This window comes from Rutilus rutilus (genome assembly GCF_951802725.1).
Source record: "Rutilus rutilus genome assembly, chromosome: 2".
NCBI classification, from domain to species: Eukaryota; Metazoa; Chordata; class Actinopteri; order Cypriniformes; family Leuciscidae; genus Rutilus; species Rutilus rutilus.
In genome coordinates this window covers 533,666-550,736 of record NC_140210.1, presented here as the reverse complement: position 1 = coordinate 550,736, position 17,071 = coordinate 533,666, and the positions used below count along the sequence as shown (strand labels likewise).

At 39.6% G+C, this 17,071-nt stretch overlaps 1 protein-coding gene across 1 annotated transcript in view; it reads left to right on the top strand.

The window, feature by feature from the left end:
* cd247 (CD247 molecule) overlaps window positions 1-16,781 on the top strand; it is an 18,164-nt gene extending 1,383 nt beyond the window's left edge. Inside the window, exons 2-8 of the mRNA XM_084402907.1 lie at window positions 9,133-9,230; window positions 9,586-9,630; window positions 10,516-10,572; window positions 12,424-12,456; window positions 13,147-13,200; window positions 15,580-15,603; window positions 15,696-16,781. Of these exons, the coding sequence (XP_084259033.1) occupies window positions 9,133-9,230; window positions 9,586-9,630; window positions 10,516-10,572; window positions 12,424-12,456; window positions 13,147-13,200; window positions 15,580-15,603; window positions 15,696-15,767 (383 nt within the window). The 3' untranslated portion in view covers window positions 15,768-16,781. The remainder of the gene's footprint in view (window positions 1-9,132; window positions 9,231-9,585; window positions 9,631-10,515; window positions 10,573-12,423; window positions 12,457-13,146; window positions 13,201-15,579; window positions 15,604-15,695) is intronic.
* Window positions 16,782-17,071: the final 290 nt, after the last annotated feature.

Here is a 17,071-nt window from a genome sequence, read left to right as displayed (position 1 = left end):
CTCAGTGTGTTTGAAGAGCTAGTGTCAGTTCTTCTGTTAGATTCTATCACTATTCACTTTATTATATTCAAATATTGGAGCATAACTGTTAAATCTTCATTTCTGCTTCAATATCGACTCTAGTTTGATTCTCAAAGAATCTTCAATCCATAATTCATAATTCAATTTCATTCTCAAGTTGCTTCCCAGAAAACACAAATATGTTTTAAGAACGTTATGAAAACGATATTTCTGAATCTTCAAAATGTCCAGTTTATTAAATGTTTTAAAAATGTTTTTTCTTGGTTATGTGAACATTAAGGGAACGTTCTAATGTATCATTCTTCAAACATTACGGAACTGTTACTTTTGTATGTTCTGAAACTAGTAACAACATTTAAAAACCGTCAGACGAACATCCAACTACAAAAACGTTCATTCTGAATCTTCAAAATATCCAGTTTATTAAATGTTTTAAAAACATTTGTTTCTTGGTTAAGTGAACGTTTCATTGTATCATTCTTCAATCATTATGAGAATGTTACTTTTGAACCTTCTATGACAAGTAACAATATTTAAAACCGTTAGATGAACGTAAACCAACTATAAAAACGTTAATTCTGAATCTTCAAAATGTCCAGTTTATTAAATGTTTTAAAAATGTTTTTTCTTGGTTATGTGAACATTAAGGGAACGTTCCAATGTATCGTTCTTCAATCATTATGAAAACGTTACTTTTGAATGTTCTGAAACTAGTAACAACATTTAAAAACCGTTAGACGAACGTAAATCAACTATAAAAACGTTAATTCTGAATCTTCAAAATGTCCAGTTTTTTTATTGTTTAAAAAAAAAAAAATCTTGGTTATGTGAACATTCCATTGTATCATTCTTCATGAAAACGTTACTTTTGAATGTTTTCTGAACGTTCTGAAACTAGTAACAACATTTAAAAAACATTAGACGAACATAAACCAACTATAAAACCGTTAATTCTGAATCTTCAAAATGTCCGTTTTGGACAAATGTTTGTCAAACAGTTTTTTCTTGGTTAGCCTATGTGAACGTTCCATTGTATCGTTCTTCAATCATTATGAGAATGTTACTTTTGAACGTTCTAAAACAAGTAACAATATTTAAACCCCGTTAGACGAACGTCCAACTGAAATGTTTCAGAAAACCGTCCCATAACTGATGTATGAATAATTGTGCAAATGTTTTGAGCACGTTATTAAAGGCCTGATAGCGTTGACTGAGCGTTGTGTTGACGTCACTGGAAGAACGTTTGCTCATGATTCTGAGAGATCGAGTGTTTCTTGTTTGTCTTCAGTCTGCTGATGTTGTGGAAAGAGTTCGATCAGTGGGCGAGTCGAGCCGAGTTTCTCGAATTCTTCATGATCAATGACGAGACGCTGGAAAAAAAACATGTTTCTGTTAGAAAAACATCATTTCAAGGAACAAACTCAATAACTCGAACATGAAATGCTGAATTTACACTTTACTGACGCGAGACTCAATTCTGTGAACTCAACTGTGTCACACCTGACAGATGTGGACACACACACACACACACACACACACACACACACACTCACATATATGTGTGGATTAATTAAGATTTCGTAATGTTTTCGTAAGAGTCTCTTCTGCTCATCAAGGCTGTGTTTATGATCAGAAATACAGTAAAAACAGTGAAATATTATTCTAATGTAAATCATCTGTTCTCTATGTGAATATATAGTGTAAGTGTATAAGTGTATAAATTATAAGTGTAATTTATTCCTGTGATCAAAGCTGAATGTTCAGCATCATTACTCCAGTCTTCAGTGTCACATGATCCTTCAGAAATCACTCTAATATGAGGATTTGATGATCAAGAAACATTTATGATTATTATCAGCGTTAAAAACACGATAATTCAAAAGTTTGTGGTAAGATTAAAACTTACATTTTATTACTAAGAAATAATCTTTTTATTCATCGGACGCATTAATTGATCAAAAGTGACAGTAAATACATTTATAATGTTACAAAAGATTCTATTTCAAATAAAACAAAACATTTAAAAATTTTATTAACAATGTTGAAAACAGTTTCATATTTTTGTGGAAACTGATACATTTTATTTCTCACGATTCTTTGATGAATAGAAAGTTCAAAAGAACAGAATTTATTTGAAATATAATTTTTTGTAACATTATAAATGTCACTTTTGATCGATTTAATGCGTCTTTGATGAATAAAAGGTTTTATTTAAATCTAAACTTTTAACCGTACAATATATTTTTATCAAGACATTATTAATATTCAAAACTTATATATACATAATTACATTCTATTTTCAAATTTTTCACACACTTTAGTGTTCGAGTAGCTGTCGACTAGTTTGATCATATTAAGAGAAATCATCAGATATTATTTGTCTTTAGTTTCTCTAACAGTGATCGCTTCGTTCTCACATTTCATTTACTTATTAATCTCAAGTCTAAAACTAATTTGATACGTGTGGTTGATTTCTATCGCAGGAATATAAAACACACTCTTCAGTCCCACATGTTGAGAACAAACAGAGAAGCTCATCAAATAAAGGAGTAAATGTAATATTTAGTTTGTGTTTCACTAAACACTCGATCACAAGTTTCTGCCACAAACATTATTGTGTCAAAGTCAAAATGTAAAACTGTTACTTTCATGTTTTACTTTTATGTAAAATTATACTTAAGTATGAAAAGAGTAAAAGAAAAATGAGAATAATTTTCTGAGTGCGAACTGGATGAATCGCCTGATGTTTGTCACGAGCAGAAGAGCTTCAGAGATGAAGAACGTCCGTCTAGAGTTGGTTGAGCAATAAAACAACACGAGTTTATAGTTTATAGTTCAGATATCGCTCCGGATGCGGAGAAATATTAAAACATACAGTGAATCTAAAGGATATTAATTAATGAAACGTTTATTCAAGGCGTTTGATTGTTTTTCTGCAAATGTTGATGTGGAAATAATTAGATTAATCATGCAATGAATTTGATTAAAGATTGATTGATTGATTGATTGACAAGCCTAATTGTGTCTCAATATAATATGCATTTACTGTAATCCCACAAATCCATTTATAATGAATGCAACATATTATGATCTTCATTTTGTTTTCAAGAATTATAACATGTAATTAAGAAATGTAATGGTGGCTGTAGAAATATATATATATATATATACTTTTTATGATCAATTCTCACTGGAGAAAACATTGATTATATTGACATTATCAGTGTAGTTTTATGATGTTTAATAAAGTCATATTGACTATAGAAGCGTATACAGTAAAGTCTGAGAGATCGAGAGCTTCTGCGGATAATAACCGACTGACCGACGAGACACTGCGAGAACAAGAGCTGAAGAGTGTCGAGTGTCCAGAGGAATTCTGTTCTGTGTGTGTGTGTGTGTGTGTGTCTGTGTGTGTGTGTGTTTGAGAGAGTGTGCGTTTGTGTGTGTGTGCGTGTGTGTGTGTACCTGTTTTTCTATCCCAGTGGGGACTTCAACCTGAATGCACACAGACTCATGGGGACTCGTGTCACAGTGGGGACCTAAATAGAGGTCATGGTTATATACAAGCTTATAAATCATACAGAATGAGTTTTTTTGGAAATGTAAAAATGCAGAAAGTTGTGTGTGATGGGTAGGTTTAGGGGTAGGGTTAGTGTGTGTGTGTGTGTGTGATGGGTAGGGTTAGTGTAAGGGGACAGAATATACAGTTTGTACAGTATAAAAACCATTAAGTCTATGGAGAGTCCCCACAAAGATAGTGAACCAGACGTGTGTGTGTGTGTGTGTGAGAGAGAGTGTGTGTATGAGTGTGTGTGTGTTTGAGAGAGAGTGTGTGTGTGTGTGTGTGTGTGTGTGTGTGTTTGAGAGTGAGTGTGTGTGTGTGTGTGTGTGCAGGTCTGTGGTGTGTGAGAGGAAGCTCAGATCAGCCACATTTAGACCAGCATCCTATTAAACACCTGAACTTCACCATAAGAAGATGAAGATGATGATTATGATGATGATGATGATGATGATGATGAACTGACTTCATCTCTGGTGTTCAGCGCTGTCATCATACATCAGACGTTCTCATGACCTTTTATGATATTTATGGTCATTGCAGCTTCTGGTCTCCTGCGCTCTTCTAGTGTTCATGCGTTTCCAGTCTTTAGACTCATCGCTCTGACTGACAGCACTGACATACTCACGTCTAAGTGACATGAAAGATATACATTTCATTATATGACATTTATAAAAATGACATGAAATGAATATTAATTGTTGACTGCAAACATGTTCCTCCTCAGTGTTTCTGTCCCGTTCTCCAGCACAAGCATCTGAACACTCTTAAATCAAGAGGCATTTACCGGAAGAACGGCTGAAGATATTAATGAAAAATGAATCAAAATGAGTTTGAGCTTAAAACAAGAGCAAATATCTGCTAGTGGAGTCAGACAAATAATCGTGTTTTTCTGACTCCATTAGCAGATATTTGCTCTTGTTTTAAGCTCAAACTCACTTCAGTGGTTTTTCTTATATGAAAGACATATTTTGCGCAGCTCGTTGAAACGTTTATGATTATTACATGGCTTGGTTGAGCTCTAATGTAGAATGCGGTGTGTTATTTCTTGATAACCGCTGCTGAGTATAACACACCGTTGCCATGGTAAACAGAGCGTTGCTATGGACGCAGGATTCTAACCGTAGAGCCGGTGTGGTGAACAAATGAGTCCTACTGAAGAGATGAGTCCGAGCTCAGGACCCAAGCACGTGTTACGGGTGATCGCTTCAGTGCCTGGTTACAAATCATACAAAAGCACTTTATTATAGAAGACGTTTGTACTACGTTATAACGAGTCATTCATGTATTTTAACTTATATGTTTCATATACTAGTATATAACCGAAGCTATAGATTGTGAAATTAAACATTTCTCGTTGTTAGTGTGTTTATAAAAAATAAATAAACAACATATTTGAGCTTCAAACAACTACATTCTCGACTGAGAAACTCTTAAAACTACATTTCGTGACACAATAACAGCCGTATTTTTAAATTTCGCGTCAATCTCTGCTATTGACTCTCGGACTCATCTCTTCAACAGGACTCGATTGTTCACCACACCGGAACGGACTATTTTCTTTAGCGGAAGCAATACAATCGTTTTTAAATCAATAAACTCCTTTTTAAATCAATATTTTGTGTCAAATTATTGATTTATTTGGTAGGTAGCCATGTAATAAGCGGGATAATGTATAGCGAGGCGGTTGTTATAGCGAATACAACCCCGACAGGCTCGCGGAGGGGTCTTGAATCAGCCTGAAGGGGTTGTATTTGCTATAACAACCGCCTCGCTCTACATTATCCCTTACCTAACTAATGAACCTTATAAAGTGTTAGCACTTCGATTACCCGCGGGAGTGTGCTTGCTCCGGCATCCGCTGTTCTGGCGTCCCTCCTCCTCCTCCTCCCAGCTCCACCTGCCACTATACTCCTCCTCCCAGCTTTAGTAGCGCCTCTGGGAGTGTTCTGGCGTCCCTCCTCCTCCTCCTCCTCCTCCTCCTCCTCCCAGCTCCACCTGCCACTATACTCCTCCTCCCAGCTCCACCTGCCACTATACTCCTCCTCCCAGCTTTAGTAACGCCTCTGGGAGTGTTCTGGCGTCCCTCCTCCTCCTCCTCCTCCTCCTCCTCCTCCTCCCAGCTCCACCTGCCACTATACTCCTCCTCCCAGCTCCACCTGCCACTATACTCCTCCTCCCAGCTTTAGTAGCGCCACTGGGAGTGTTCTGGCGTCCCTCCTCCTCCTCCTCCTCCTCCTCCTCCTCCCAGCTCCACCTGCCACTATACTCCTCCTCCCAGCTTTAGTAGCGCCACTGGGAGTGTTCTGGCGTCCCTCCTCCTCCTCCTCCTCCTCCTCCTCCTCCCAGCTCCACCTGCCACTATACTCCTCCTCCCAGCTTTAGTAGCGCCACTGGGAGTGTTCTGGCGTCCCTCCTCCTCCTCCTCCTCCTCCTCCTCCTCCTCCCAGCTCCACCTGCCACTATACTCCTCCTCCCAGCTTTAGTAGCGCCACTGGGAGTGTTCTGGCGTCCCTCCTCCTCCTCCTCCTCCTCCTCCTCCTCCCAGCTCCACCTGCCACTATACTCCTCCTCCCAGCTTTAGTAGCGCCACTGGGAGTGTTCTGGCGTCCCTCCTCCTCCTCCTCCTCCTCCTCCTCCTCCCAGCTCCACCTGCCACTATACTCCTCCTCCCAGCTTTAGTAGCGCCACTGGGAGTGTTCTGGCGTCCCTCCTCCTCCTCCTCCTCCTCCTCCTCCTCCCAGCTCCACCTGCCACTATACTCCTCCTCCCAGCTCCACCTGCCACTATACTCCTCCTCACAGCTTTAGTAGCGCCACTGGGAGTGTGTGTCTGAGCTTCCTCGAGCCAAAACACGCTTAGCTTTCCTGTAGCTCAAACAATAGAGCGTTTGGGCTTGCAACGCCATGGTCATGGGTTCGATTCCCAGGGAAAGCAAGAACTGATGAGAATGTAAATGTGTAGCTTGAGATGCAATGTAAGTGCCTTTGGATAAAAGCATCTGCCAAATGTAGAAATGTAAATGTAATGTAAATGTCACCTTATTAGCTTAAACATTACATGGACTCGTGAATATTCTGTGTGTGAATCAAACCTGTAGCTGAAGGAGTTTCACACACAGCGACATGTGTTCGTGTGAGAGAGTGTATGTGTGTGTGTGTGTGTGTGTGTGTGTGTGTGTGTTCCCCCCCCCCCCCCCCCCTTTTTATCTCTCACTCACACGTTATTCAGTTAGAGCAGCTGAACAAACCACTGAACTAGAAACTAGAAAAAGCTCGAGTCTCAAACACCACAAACGCTTTAGATGAGACTCTTCACATGGTTGTGTGTGTGTGTGTGTGTGTCTGTTATAATAATGCTGAAAGTGCTCAGTATTCATAAACTGAATGATGTTCTTCCTCAGTGTTTCTCTCTTGTTTTCCAGCACTAATATCTAAACATTCTTAAATTAAGAGGCATTTACTGGAGAAGATATTAAGTCTTGTTGACTGAAAAATGTATCAAAATGAAGTTCGTTTTTAATTCAAAGGGAAACCGAGATTATTTTTCTGACCTCATTGGCAGATATTTGTTCTTGTTTAAAACACAAACTCACTTCATTTTGGCCTTTTATTTTTATTTTTAGGAAAACGAATTTTTCATTTTGCGTTGATTTTACCCTCACATTGTGTTCGGGACATTTTGACCCGGGAAGTATTTGATTTTTCCCGTAAATAGTTCATGTTATTACATTGGACTAAACCACAATTTCCCTAAAAAATATATTTTGATAATTTCTGTACTTTTACACCTTTTAACTCTCTCTTTTCCAGCACTTTAGACACAGTTGCTCCGTTGCGTTTAAAGAAGATTAAAGAGAATAGTCCAACGCCGTGGTACAGCGAGCACACTCGGGCCCTTACGAGAGCAGCCAGAAACATGGGGCAACTGGAAGAAAACAAAACTAGAGGTTACTGCATACAGAGAGGCCTTAAAAGCTGCTAGATCTGCTTATTTTTCGACTCTCTTAGAAGAAAACAAACACAACCCTAGGTGTTTATTTGAAACAGTGGCTAAACTTACGAAAAATAAAGCTTCAAGCCCAGAAGTTTCCAAGCAGAACAGCAGTAATGACTTTATGAACTTCTTCACTTATAAGATTGATAATATCAGGGAGAAGATTATGACTATGCAGCCGTCTACTACAGTATCGCATCAGAAAGAAAGAAAGAAAGACAATTTTAGAAAGAAAGAAATTCATACAGATTTGGAACAACTTGAGGTTGAGTAAATGATGACAGAATGTTCATTTTTGGGTGAACTATCCCTTTAATATCATTTATTCATCTTTGTCTCTAGGATACGTACCAAAAACGTTTAAGCTGGCTATGATTAAACCACTTGTTAAACCGCAACTTGATCCTACAGAATTAGTCAATTACAGGCCGATCTCGAATCTACCCTTTCTGTCAAAGACACTAGAAAAGGCAGTATCCTCACAACTGTGTTCCTTTCTAGAAAGAAATGATATCTGGAGGATTTCCAGTCAGGATTTAGACCGTACCATAGTACTGAGACTGCTCTCATTAGAGTCACAAATGATCTGCTCTTATCATCCGATCGTGGTTGTGTCTCTCTATTAGTGTTACTCGATCTTAGTGCTGCATTTCATACTATTGGCAACAACATTTTTTTAATTAGACTCGAAAATGATGTTGGCATTAGTGGAATTGCATTAGCATGGTTTAAATCATACTTATCTCACAAGATCACAAGTTCATTATGGAGTACCACAAGGCTCAGTACTAGGACCGTTGCTGTTCACTCTGTACATGCTACACACACACACACACACACACACACACACACACACACACACACACACACACACACACACACACACACACACACACACACACACACACACACACACACACACACACACTCACTCTGTACATGCTACCCTTAGGAGATATCATTAGGAAGCATGGCATTAGTTTTCACTGTTATGCTGATGATACTCAGCTCTATATTTCTTTACGCCCAGACGAAGCTTACCAATTCACAAAATTAACAGAATGCACAGCTGAAATAAAAAATTTGACTAGTAATTTCCTACTACTTAACTCTGAAAAAACAGAGATTCTAATTATTGGACAAAACTTCCTCACGTAATAATCCAGAATACTGTCTAACACTTGATGGCTGCTCTGTCAAGTCTTCGTCGTCGGTTAGGAACCTGTGTGTGTGTGTGTGTGTGTGTGTGTGTGTGTGTGTGTGCTCTTTGATACCAATCTTTCATTTGAAAGTCACGTGTCTAGTATCTGTAAAACCACATTCTTCCATCTTAAAAATATATCTAAATTACGCCATATGCTCTCATAGACCAATGCGGAACAGTTAGATCTCGTTACATCATAAGAAGAATGGCATCTACGCTAATATTAGTCTCTCTGTTGATCCCGAGGTTTACTGTAGTCAGCCGGATCCGGGCCGAATCCACAGTGTGTTTGTTTGCTTTGAGCTCATCAGAGTCTCATCAGTAATGTGCTGTTATTGTGTTTGTTCTGCAGAAGCATTTTCGCTGTACGACCCTCAGAGCTGCTACGCTCTGGACGGGCTTCTGATGCTGTACGGAATCGTCATCACTGCGTTCTTCGTGCACGCACGAGTGAGTCTGCCCCACACACACACACACACACGCACACGCACAAAACATTCTCAGAATGTTGTCAAGGTTACGAACAAACATTGTTCCAGTAACGTTAACAGAAGTTATCTTGTTGTTTTTTGACGCTTATCTAACGTTTTTTTAAAATGTTACTATTTGTTTCAGAGAACATTCAAAAGTAACGTTCCCATAATGTTTGAAGAATGATACAATGGAATGCTCTCTTAATGTTCACATAACCAAGAAAAACTTTTTTAAAACATTTCATAAACTGGACATTTTGAATGTTCAGGAATAATATTTTCAAAACTTCATGGGAATGTTAGCAAAACATTAATGAAGTTTCTTCCTTCAGTTCATCAGGAAGAGAAGCAAAGAGGATGTAGAGTCTCCATATCAGGTGAGAATCACATCAGACGAACAATCAACCTGATGTTAAAGATCCTGATGTTAAAGATCCTGATGTTAAAGATCCTGATATCAAAGATCCTGATGTTAAAGATCCTGATGTTAAAGATCCTGATGTCAGAGATCCTGATGTCAGAGATCCTGATGTTAAAGATCCTGATGTCAGAGATCCTGATGTTAAAGATCCTGATGTTAAAGATCCTGATGTCAGAGATCCTGATGTTAAAGATCCTGATGTTAAAGATCCTGATGTCAGAGATCCTGATGTTAAAGATCCTGATGTCAGAGATCCTGATGTTAAAGATCCTGATGTTAAAGATCCTGATGTTAAAGATCCTGATGTCAGAGATCCTGATGTTAAAGATCCTGATGTTAAAGATCCTGATGTTAAAGATCCTGATGTTAAAGATCCTGATGTCAGAGATCCTGATGTTAAAGATCCTGATGTTAAAGATCCTGATGTCAGAGATCCTGATGTCAAAGATCCTGATGTTAAAGATCCTGATGTCAAAGATCCTGATGTCAGAGATCCTGATGTTAAAGATCCTGATGTCAGAGATCCTGATGTTAAAGATCCTGATGTCAAAGATCCTGATGTCAGAGATCCTGATGTTAAAGATCCTGATGTCAGAGATCCTGATGTTAAAGATCCTGATGTTAAAGATCCTGATGTTAAAGATCCTGATGTCAGAGATCCTGATGTTAAAGATCCTGATGTCAAAGATCCTGATGTCAGAGATCCTGATGTTAAAGATCCTGATGTCAGAGATCCTGATGTTAAAGATCCTGATGTCAGAGATCCTGATGTTAAAGATCCTGATGTTAAAGATCCTGATGTCAAAGATCCTGATGTTAAAGATCCTGATTTTGTGTCCAGGCGATTAACACCAGAGGGAAGGAGGTGTACAGTGACCCGAAGCACAGCGCTCAAGGGGTGAGTGATGATACAAAGTGATGATATATATATAGCCGCTCTGGAGAAAACCGTGATGTCATCGTCCAGCTCAGCTCAGTTCTCATATAATGGTGTCGGTGCAGGAGATCTATAATATTGTTGAAAATTAAATGTTAAATTAAATGTCCTCATCTAAGCAAGCCAGAAGCCAGAGGCGACAGTGAAGGAACCGAAACTCCATCAGTGACAGAATGGAGGAATAAACCTTGGGAGAAACCAGACTCAGACTCAGTTCTCCTCTGGCCATCGAACCAACAGTGTGTGATTATGATTATGATTCAGGCAGTATCACAGGTCAGAGGTCAGATTGGATTGGAACATTCAGAATATTATCCAGTTCAGTCTGGTTTAAGATCGGAGTCACGCCGGTATGGAGACGAGTTTGTTGAGGATCAGTGTCGATGAGGCCTTCACAGGGGAGAGTCTAGGAGACACACTCTCTGCTGACACTTCAGGGATGCGCTGTGGTCGTGTCTGATCCGGATACGGCCCGGGTCCGGCTGACTACATCATGTGCTGTGGTCGTGTTCAGGCGCAGGTCCTCCATCTGATCCGGATACGGCCCGGGTCCGGCTGACTACATCATGTGCTGTGGTCGTGTTCAGGCGCAGGTCCTCCATCTGATCCGGATACGGCCCGGGTCCGGCTGACTACATCATGTGCTGTGGTCGTGTTCAGGCGCAGGTCCTCCATCTGATCCGGATACGGCCCGGGTCCGGCTGACTACATCATGTGCTGTGGTCGTGTTCAGGCGCAGGTCCTCCATCTGATCCGGATACGGCCCGGGTCCGGCTGACTACATCATGTGCTGTGGTCGTGTTCAGGCGCAGGTCCTCCATCTGATCCGGATACGGCCCGGGTCCGGCTGACTACATCATGTGCTGTGGTCGTGTTCAGGCGCAGGTCCTCCATCTGATCCGGATACGGCCCGGGTCCGGCTGACTACATCATGTGCTGTGGTCGTGTTCAGGCGCAGGTCCTCCATCTGATCCGGATACGGCCCGGATCCGGCTGACTACATCATGTGCTGTGGTCGTGTTCAGGCGCAGGTCCTCCATCTGATCCGGATACGGCCCGGGTCCGGCTGACTACATCATGTGCTGTGGTCGTGTTCAGGCGCAGGTCCTCCATCTGATCCGGATACGGCCCGGGTCCGGCTGACTACATCATGTGCTGTGGTCGTGTTCAGGCGCAGGTCCTCCATCTGATCCGGATACGGCCCGGGTCCGGCTGACTACATCATGTGCTGTGGTCGTGTTCAGGCGCAGGTCCTCCATCTGATCCGGATACGGCCCGGGTCCGGCTGACTACATCATGTGCTGTGGTCGTGTTCAGGCGCAGGTCCTCCATCTGATCCGGATACGGCCCGGGTCCGACTGACTACAGTAAACCTCGGAATAAACAAAAAGAATAACATTAGCATAGATGCCATTCTTCTTATGATGTAACGAGTACATCGGGTGTCATATGAAGTGCTTTGTAAGTAATCAGCAATATTTTAAAATACGATGTTTAATAGGCAGCCAGTGTTGACAGAACCGGGCTAATATGGTCATACTTCCTGGTTCTGGTAAGAACTCGAGCTGCTGTGTTTTGGACCAGCTGTAGTTTGTTTATTAAGCGTGCAGGGCAACCACCCAGTAGAGCATTACAGTAATCTAGCCTTGAGGTCATGAACGCATGGACTAATTGTTCCGCATTTGTCAATGAGAGCATATGGTGTAATTTATATTTTAAGATGGAAGAATGCGGTTTGACAGATACTAGACACGTGACTTTCAAATGAAAGATTGGTATCAAAGAGTGTGTGTGTGTGTGTCTGTTTCACAGGGTCGCAAGAAAGGAGGAGACGACACCTACACGGTAAGAGCTTCATCACAACAGGAAGGAAGTTTATTAGCAGCGCATGAGAATAATGAAGCTGAAGCTCATCGTTCACCACAGAAGCTCAAAGCTCAACGTTACAGGAGACGCTGAACCACTGACACCCCCAGATCAACTCTGCACACATATAATATAATATACGGAGTTTCAAAATTATGCAGATTTGGTCTTAATAATTAATACAATATAATAGAATGTAATAATGTAATATAATATAATATTACACAGTTTCAAAGTGCTGCAGATTTGGTATACATTATTACCATTATAATATAATATAATACACTTGTCAATTTATTTCATATTTATTTCATATCAGTTTCCAGAAATCACACGAAAACATTGACATTTGCTTGAAAAAATCAAACCTTTATTTGAGTGTCTTTGTTACAGTGAAATTAAACATTGACGTTCTGAGTGACAGAAATGAACCACATGCTCCATCTATAGTCTTATTACGGTCATGTGTTATTATGGATATACTGTTATTACTATAGTAACATCATGTAACGTGTAATAAGGACACTGTAAAATAAAGTGTTGCCGTTTGTTTATAATTCAAATGATGATGATGGTGATGATGATGATGATGATGTTGAAGATGATGATGATGAAGATGATGATGAAGATGATGATGATGATGATGATGATTATGATGGTTTGTTTCAGCCTCTGAGCAGGAAGACAGACGACACGTATCGTGAGATCGAACCCCGAGGAGACGTGAGTGTGTTACTCTGATCTGGTGTTGATTAGTGTGTGTGATTGTGTGTTGTGTTGATTAGTGTGTGTGATTTGAGTAGAGACTGATTGTGTGTTGTGTTGATTAGTGTGTGATTGTGTGTTGTGTTGATTAGTGTGTGTGATTTGAGAAGAGACTGATTGTGTGTTTTGTTGATTAGTGTGTGATTGTGTGTTGTGTTGATTAGTGTGTGTGATTTGAGAAGAGACTGATTGTCTGTTGTGTTGATTAGTGTGTGTGATTTGAGTAGAGACTGATTGTGTGTTTTGTTGATTAGTGTGTGATTGTGTGTTGTGTTGATTAGTGTGTGTGATTTGAGTAAAGACTGATTGTGTGTTGTGTTGATTAGTGTGTGATTGTGTGTTGTGTTGATTAGTGTGTGTGATTTGAGAAGAGACTGATTGTGTGTTGTGTTGATTAGTGTGTGATTGTGTGTTGTGTTGATTAGTGTGTGTGATTTGAGTAAAGACTGATTGTGTGTTGTGTTGATTAGTGTGTGATTGTGTGTTGTGTTGATTAGTGTGTGTGATTGTGTTGATTAGTGTGTGTGATTTGAGAAGAGACTGATTGTGTGTTGTGTTGATTAGTGTGTGATTGTGTGTTGTGTTGATTAGTGTGTGTGATTTGAGTAGAGACTGAATGTGTGTTGTGTTGATTAGTGTGTGATTGTGTGTTGTGTTGATTAGTGTGTGTGATTTGAGTAGAGACTGATTGTGTGTTGTGTTGATTAGTGTGTGATTGTGTGTTGTGTTGATTAGTGTGTGTGATTTGAGAAGAGACTGATTGTGTGTTGTGTTGATTAGTGTGTGTGATTTGAGTAGAGACTGATTGTGTGTTTTGTTGATTAGTGTGTGATTGTGTGTTGTGTTGATTAGTGTGTGTGATTTGAGAAGAGACTGATTGTGTGTTGTGTTGATTAGTGTGTGTGATTTGAGAAGAGACTGATTGTGTGTTGTGTTGATTAGTGTGTGTGATTTGAGAAGAGACTGATTGTGTGTTGTGTTGATTAGTGTGTGTGATTTGAGTAGAGACTGATTGTGTGTTGTGTTGATTAGTGTGTGTGATTTGAGTAAAGACTGATTGTGTGTTGTGTTGATTAGTGTGTGTGATTTGAGTAGAGACTGATTGTGTGTTGTGTTGATTAGTGTGTGTGATTTGAGTAAAGACTGATTGTGTGTTGTGTTGATTAGTGTGTGTGATTTGAGTAGAGACTGATTGTGTGTTGTGTTGATTAGTGTGTGTGATTTGAGTAGAGACTGATTGTGTGTTGTGTTGATTAGTGTGTGTGATTTGAGTAAAGACTGATTGTGTGTTGTGTTGATTAGTGTGTGTGATTGTGTGTTGTGTTGATTAGTGTGTGTGATTTGAGAAGAGACTGATTGTGTGTTGTGTTGATTAGTGTGTGTGATTGTGTGTTGTGTTGATTAGTGTGTGTGATTGTGTGTTGTGTTGATTAGTGTGTGTGATTTGAGTAGAGACTGATTGTGTGTTGTGTTGATTAGTGTGTGTGATTTGAGTAAAGACTGATTGTGTGTTGTGTTGATTAGTGTGTGTGATTTGAGAAGAGACTGATTGTGTGTTGTTGATTAGTGTGTGTGATTTGAGTAGAGACTGATTGTGTGTTGTGTTGATTAGTGTGTGTGATTTGAGTAAAGACTGATTGTGTGTTGTGTTGATTAGTGTGTGTGATTTGAGTAGAGACTGATTGTGTGTTGTGTTGATTAGTGTGTGTGATTTGAGTAGAGACTGATTGTGTGTTGTGTTGATTAGTGTGTGTGATTTGAGTAAAGACTGATTGTGTGTTGTGTTGATTAGTGTGTGTGATTGTGTGTTGTGTTGATTAGTGTGTGTGATTTGAGAAGAGACTGATTGTGTGTTGTGTTGATTAGTGTGTGTGATTGTGTGTTGTGTTGATTAGTGTGTGTGATTGTGTGTTGTGTTGATTAGTGTGTGTGATTTGAGTAGAGACTGATTGTGTGTTGTGTTGATTAGTGTGTGTGATTTGAGAAGAGACTGATTGTGTGTTGTGTTGATTAGTGTGTGTGATTTGAGAAGAGACTGATTGTGTGTTGTGTTGATTAGTGTGTGTGATTTGAGAAGAGACTGATTGTGTGTTGTGTTGATTAGTGTGTGTGATTTGAGTAGAGACTGATTGTGTGTTGTGTTGATTAGTGTGTGTGATTTGAGAAGAGACTGATTGTGTGTTGTGTTGATTAGTGTGTGTGATTTGAGAAGAGACTGATTGTGTGTTGTGTTGATTAGTGTGTGTGATTTGAGAAGAGACTGATTGTGTGTTGTGTTGATTAGTGTGTGTGATTTGAGAAGAGACTGATTGTGTGTTGTGTTGTTGTCGTCCACAGCGCCGTCGGGATCAGGTTTATCAGGTCAGAAGTGTTTCAGATCTCAGAATAAAGTGCATGATATGGTTTGATCTGTTCAGAAGTGTGTTTTCTCACAGAGTGTGTGTTTGTTTCAGGGTCTGAGCTCCATGACTAAAGACACGTACGACTCTCTGCACATGCAGCAGATTCACCCGCCGCCTCGTTAGGAGCTCGTCAAACCCTCGTCAGGCCACAGTCCATTCCTGAGTCCGTTCCTTAGTTTATTCCTCAGTCTGCTCCGGTCCGGTCCCAGGCCTTCTCTCCCTCCTAAAGGCCCCAGTCATGTGATTATTGTGTTTTTACAGTAACTGTTTCTCCACTTCATGAATGATAGACTTTCATAATGAGCTCAAAGTTTGCATGTCGTACATGTCCAGTAGCGCTAAAGTCAGAAGAATCGGTATCACTTTACATTAGTTTACATCAACTAACGATGAACAATACTTTCATTAATGCAGCATTTATTCATTTTAGTTTCAGCATTTACTGATATATTAATAAAATCAAAGGTTGCATTTGTTAATATTATTTAATAGACCAATGATCCGTTGTATATTACTGACATTAACAAAGGTTAATAAATGCTTTAAAAATGTATTTTTGATTGTTAGTTAATGCAAGAACGAGTCCTTAAAGTGATACAGAAACATCCATATAAAGCCTTTGACAGTAAACCTGATTGAGCTAACGATGAAACATCATGTGATTCAACTAATGACTCATTCTGGACGAGTCTCATTAGTGTAATGTTGTACACTTATATAAAAATAGAGCTTCCAAAATGTATTTTATTCACAGCGATGCCGAAGAACAATATTGGGATTTTCACCTTTTCTTAAAAGAACCATTTAAACATTTTAACACCCTAAAGCCCCTCCTGTGGAACGGAGAGATGCACGGCCGTTAGAGGCTCTTCATGGGACCCTCATTACTGTTAAAAGACCTTTAGTTTTATATAGAATATGTTCCTGAAATACTTCTTTTCTGGTGTTTCTGTGGTGAAATCTGAGCTGCAGTTTAATGAGCTTCACTGAGTTTGATGTGTGTCTTTATCGCGGCTCTTTAATAACATGATGCATTTACTCTTTAAAACTGAGAATTTCACTGTATGTTGTTGTTGTTACTTTGTGTGTCTGTAATTTTGTCGTCAGCTTGTTAATAAAATGAATTTTTTCACTGCACTTGTCAGTAAATGAGTTCTGAAGCTTCGACTCAGAAGAAGAACAGATCACACAGAGAAACAGTCTGAGGAAAACATTTAATGAAATCTACAGCGACAGCGACATGACAAACTCATCAACAGCAGAACACAGAAACTCTAGAGTTCATGAGAACGACCAACCCGAGAAACAGCAGAGGAACAACATCTTGGTTTCCAATTGAATTAAGATTTATTTTTCTTACCCCATTGGCAGATAATTTTGCTTGGTTTAAGCAAAAATTACTTAAATTACTTTCTTTTTATCTTAAA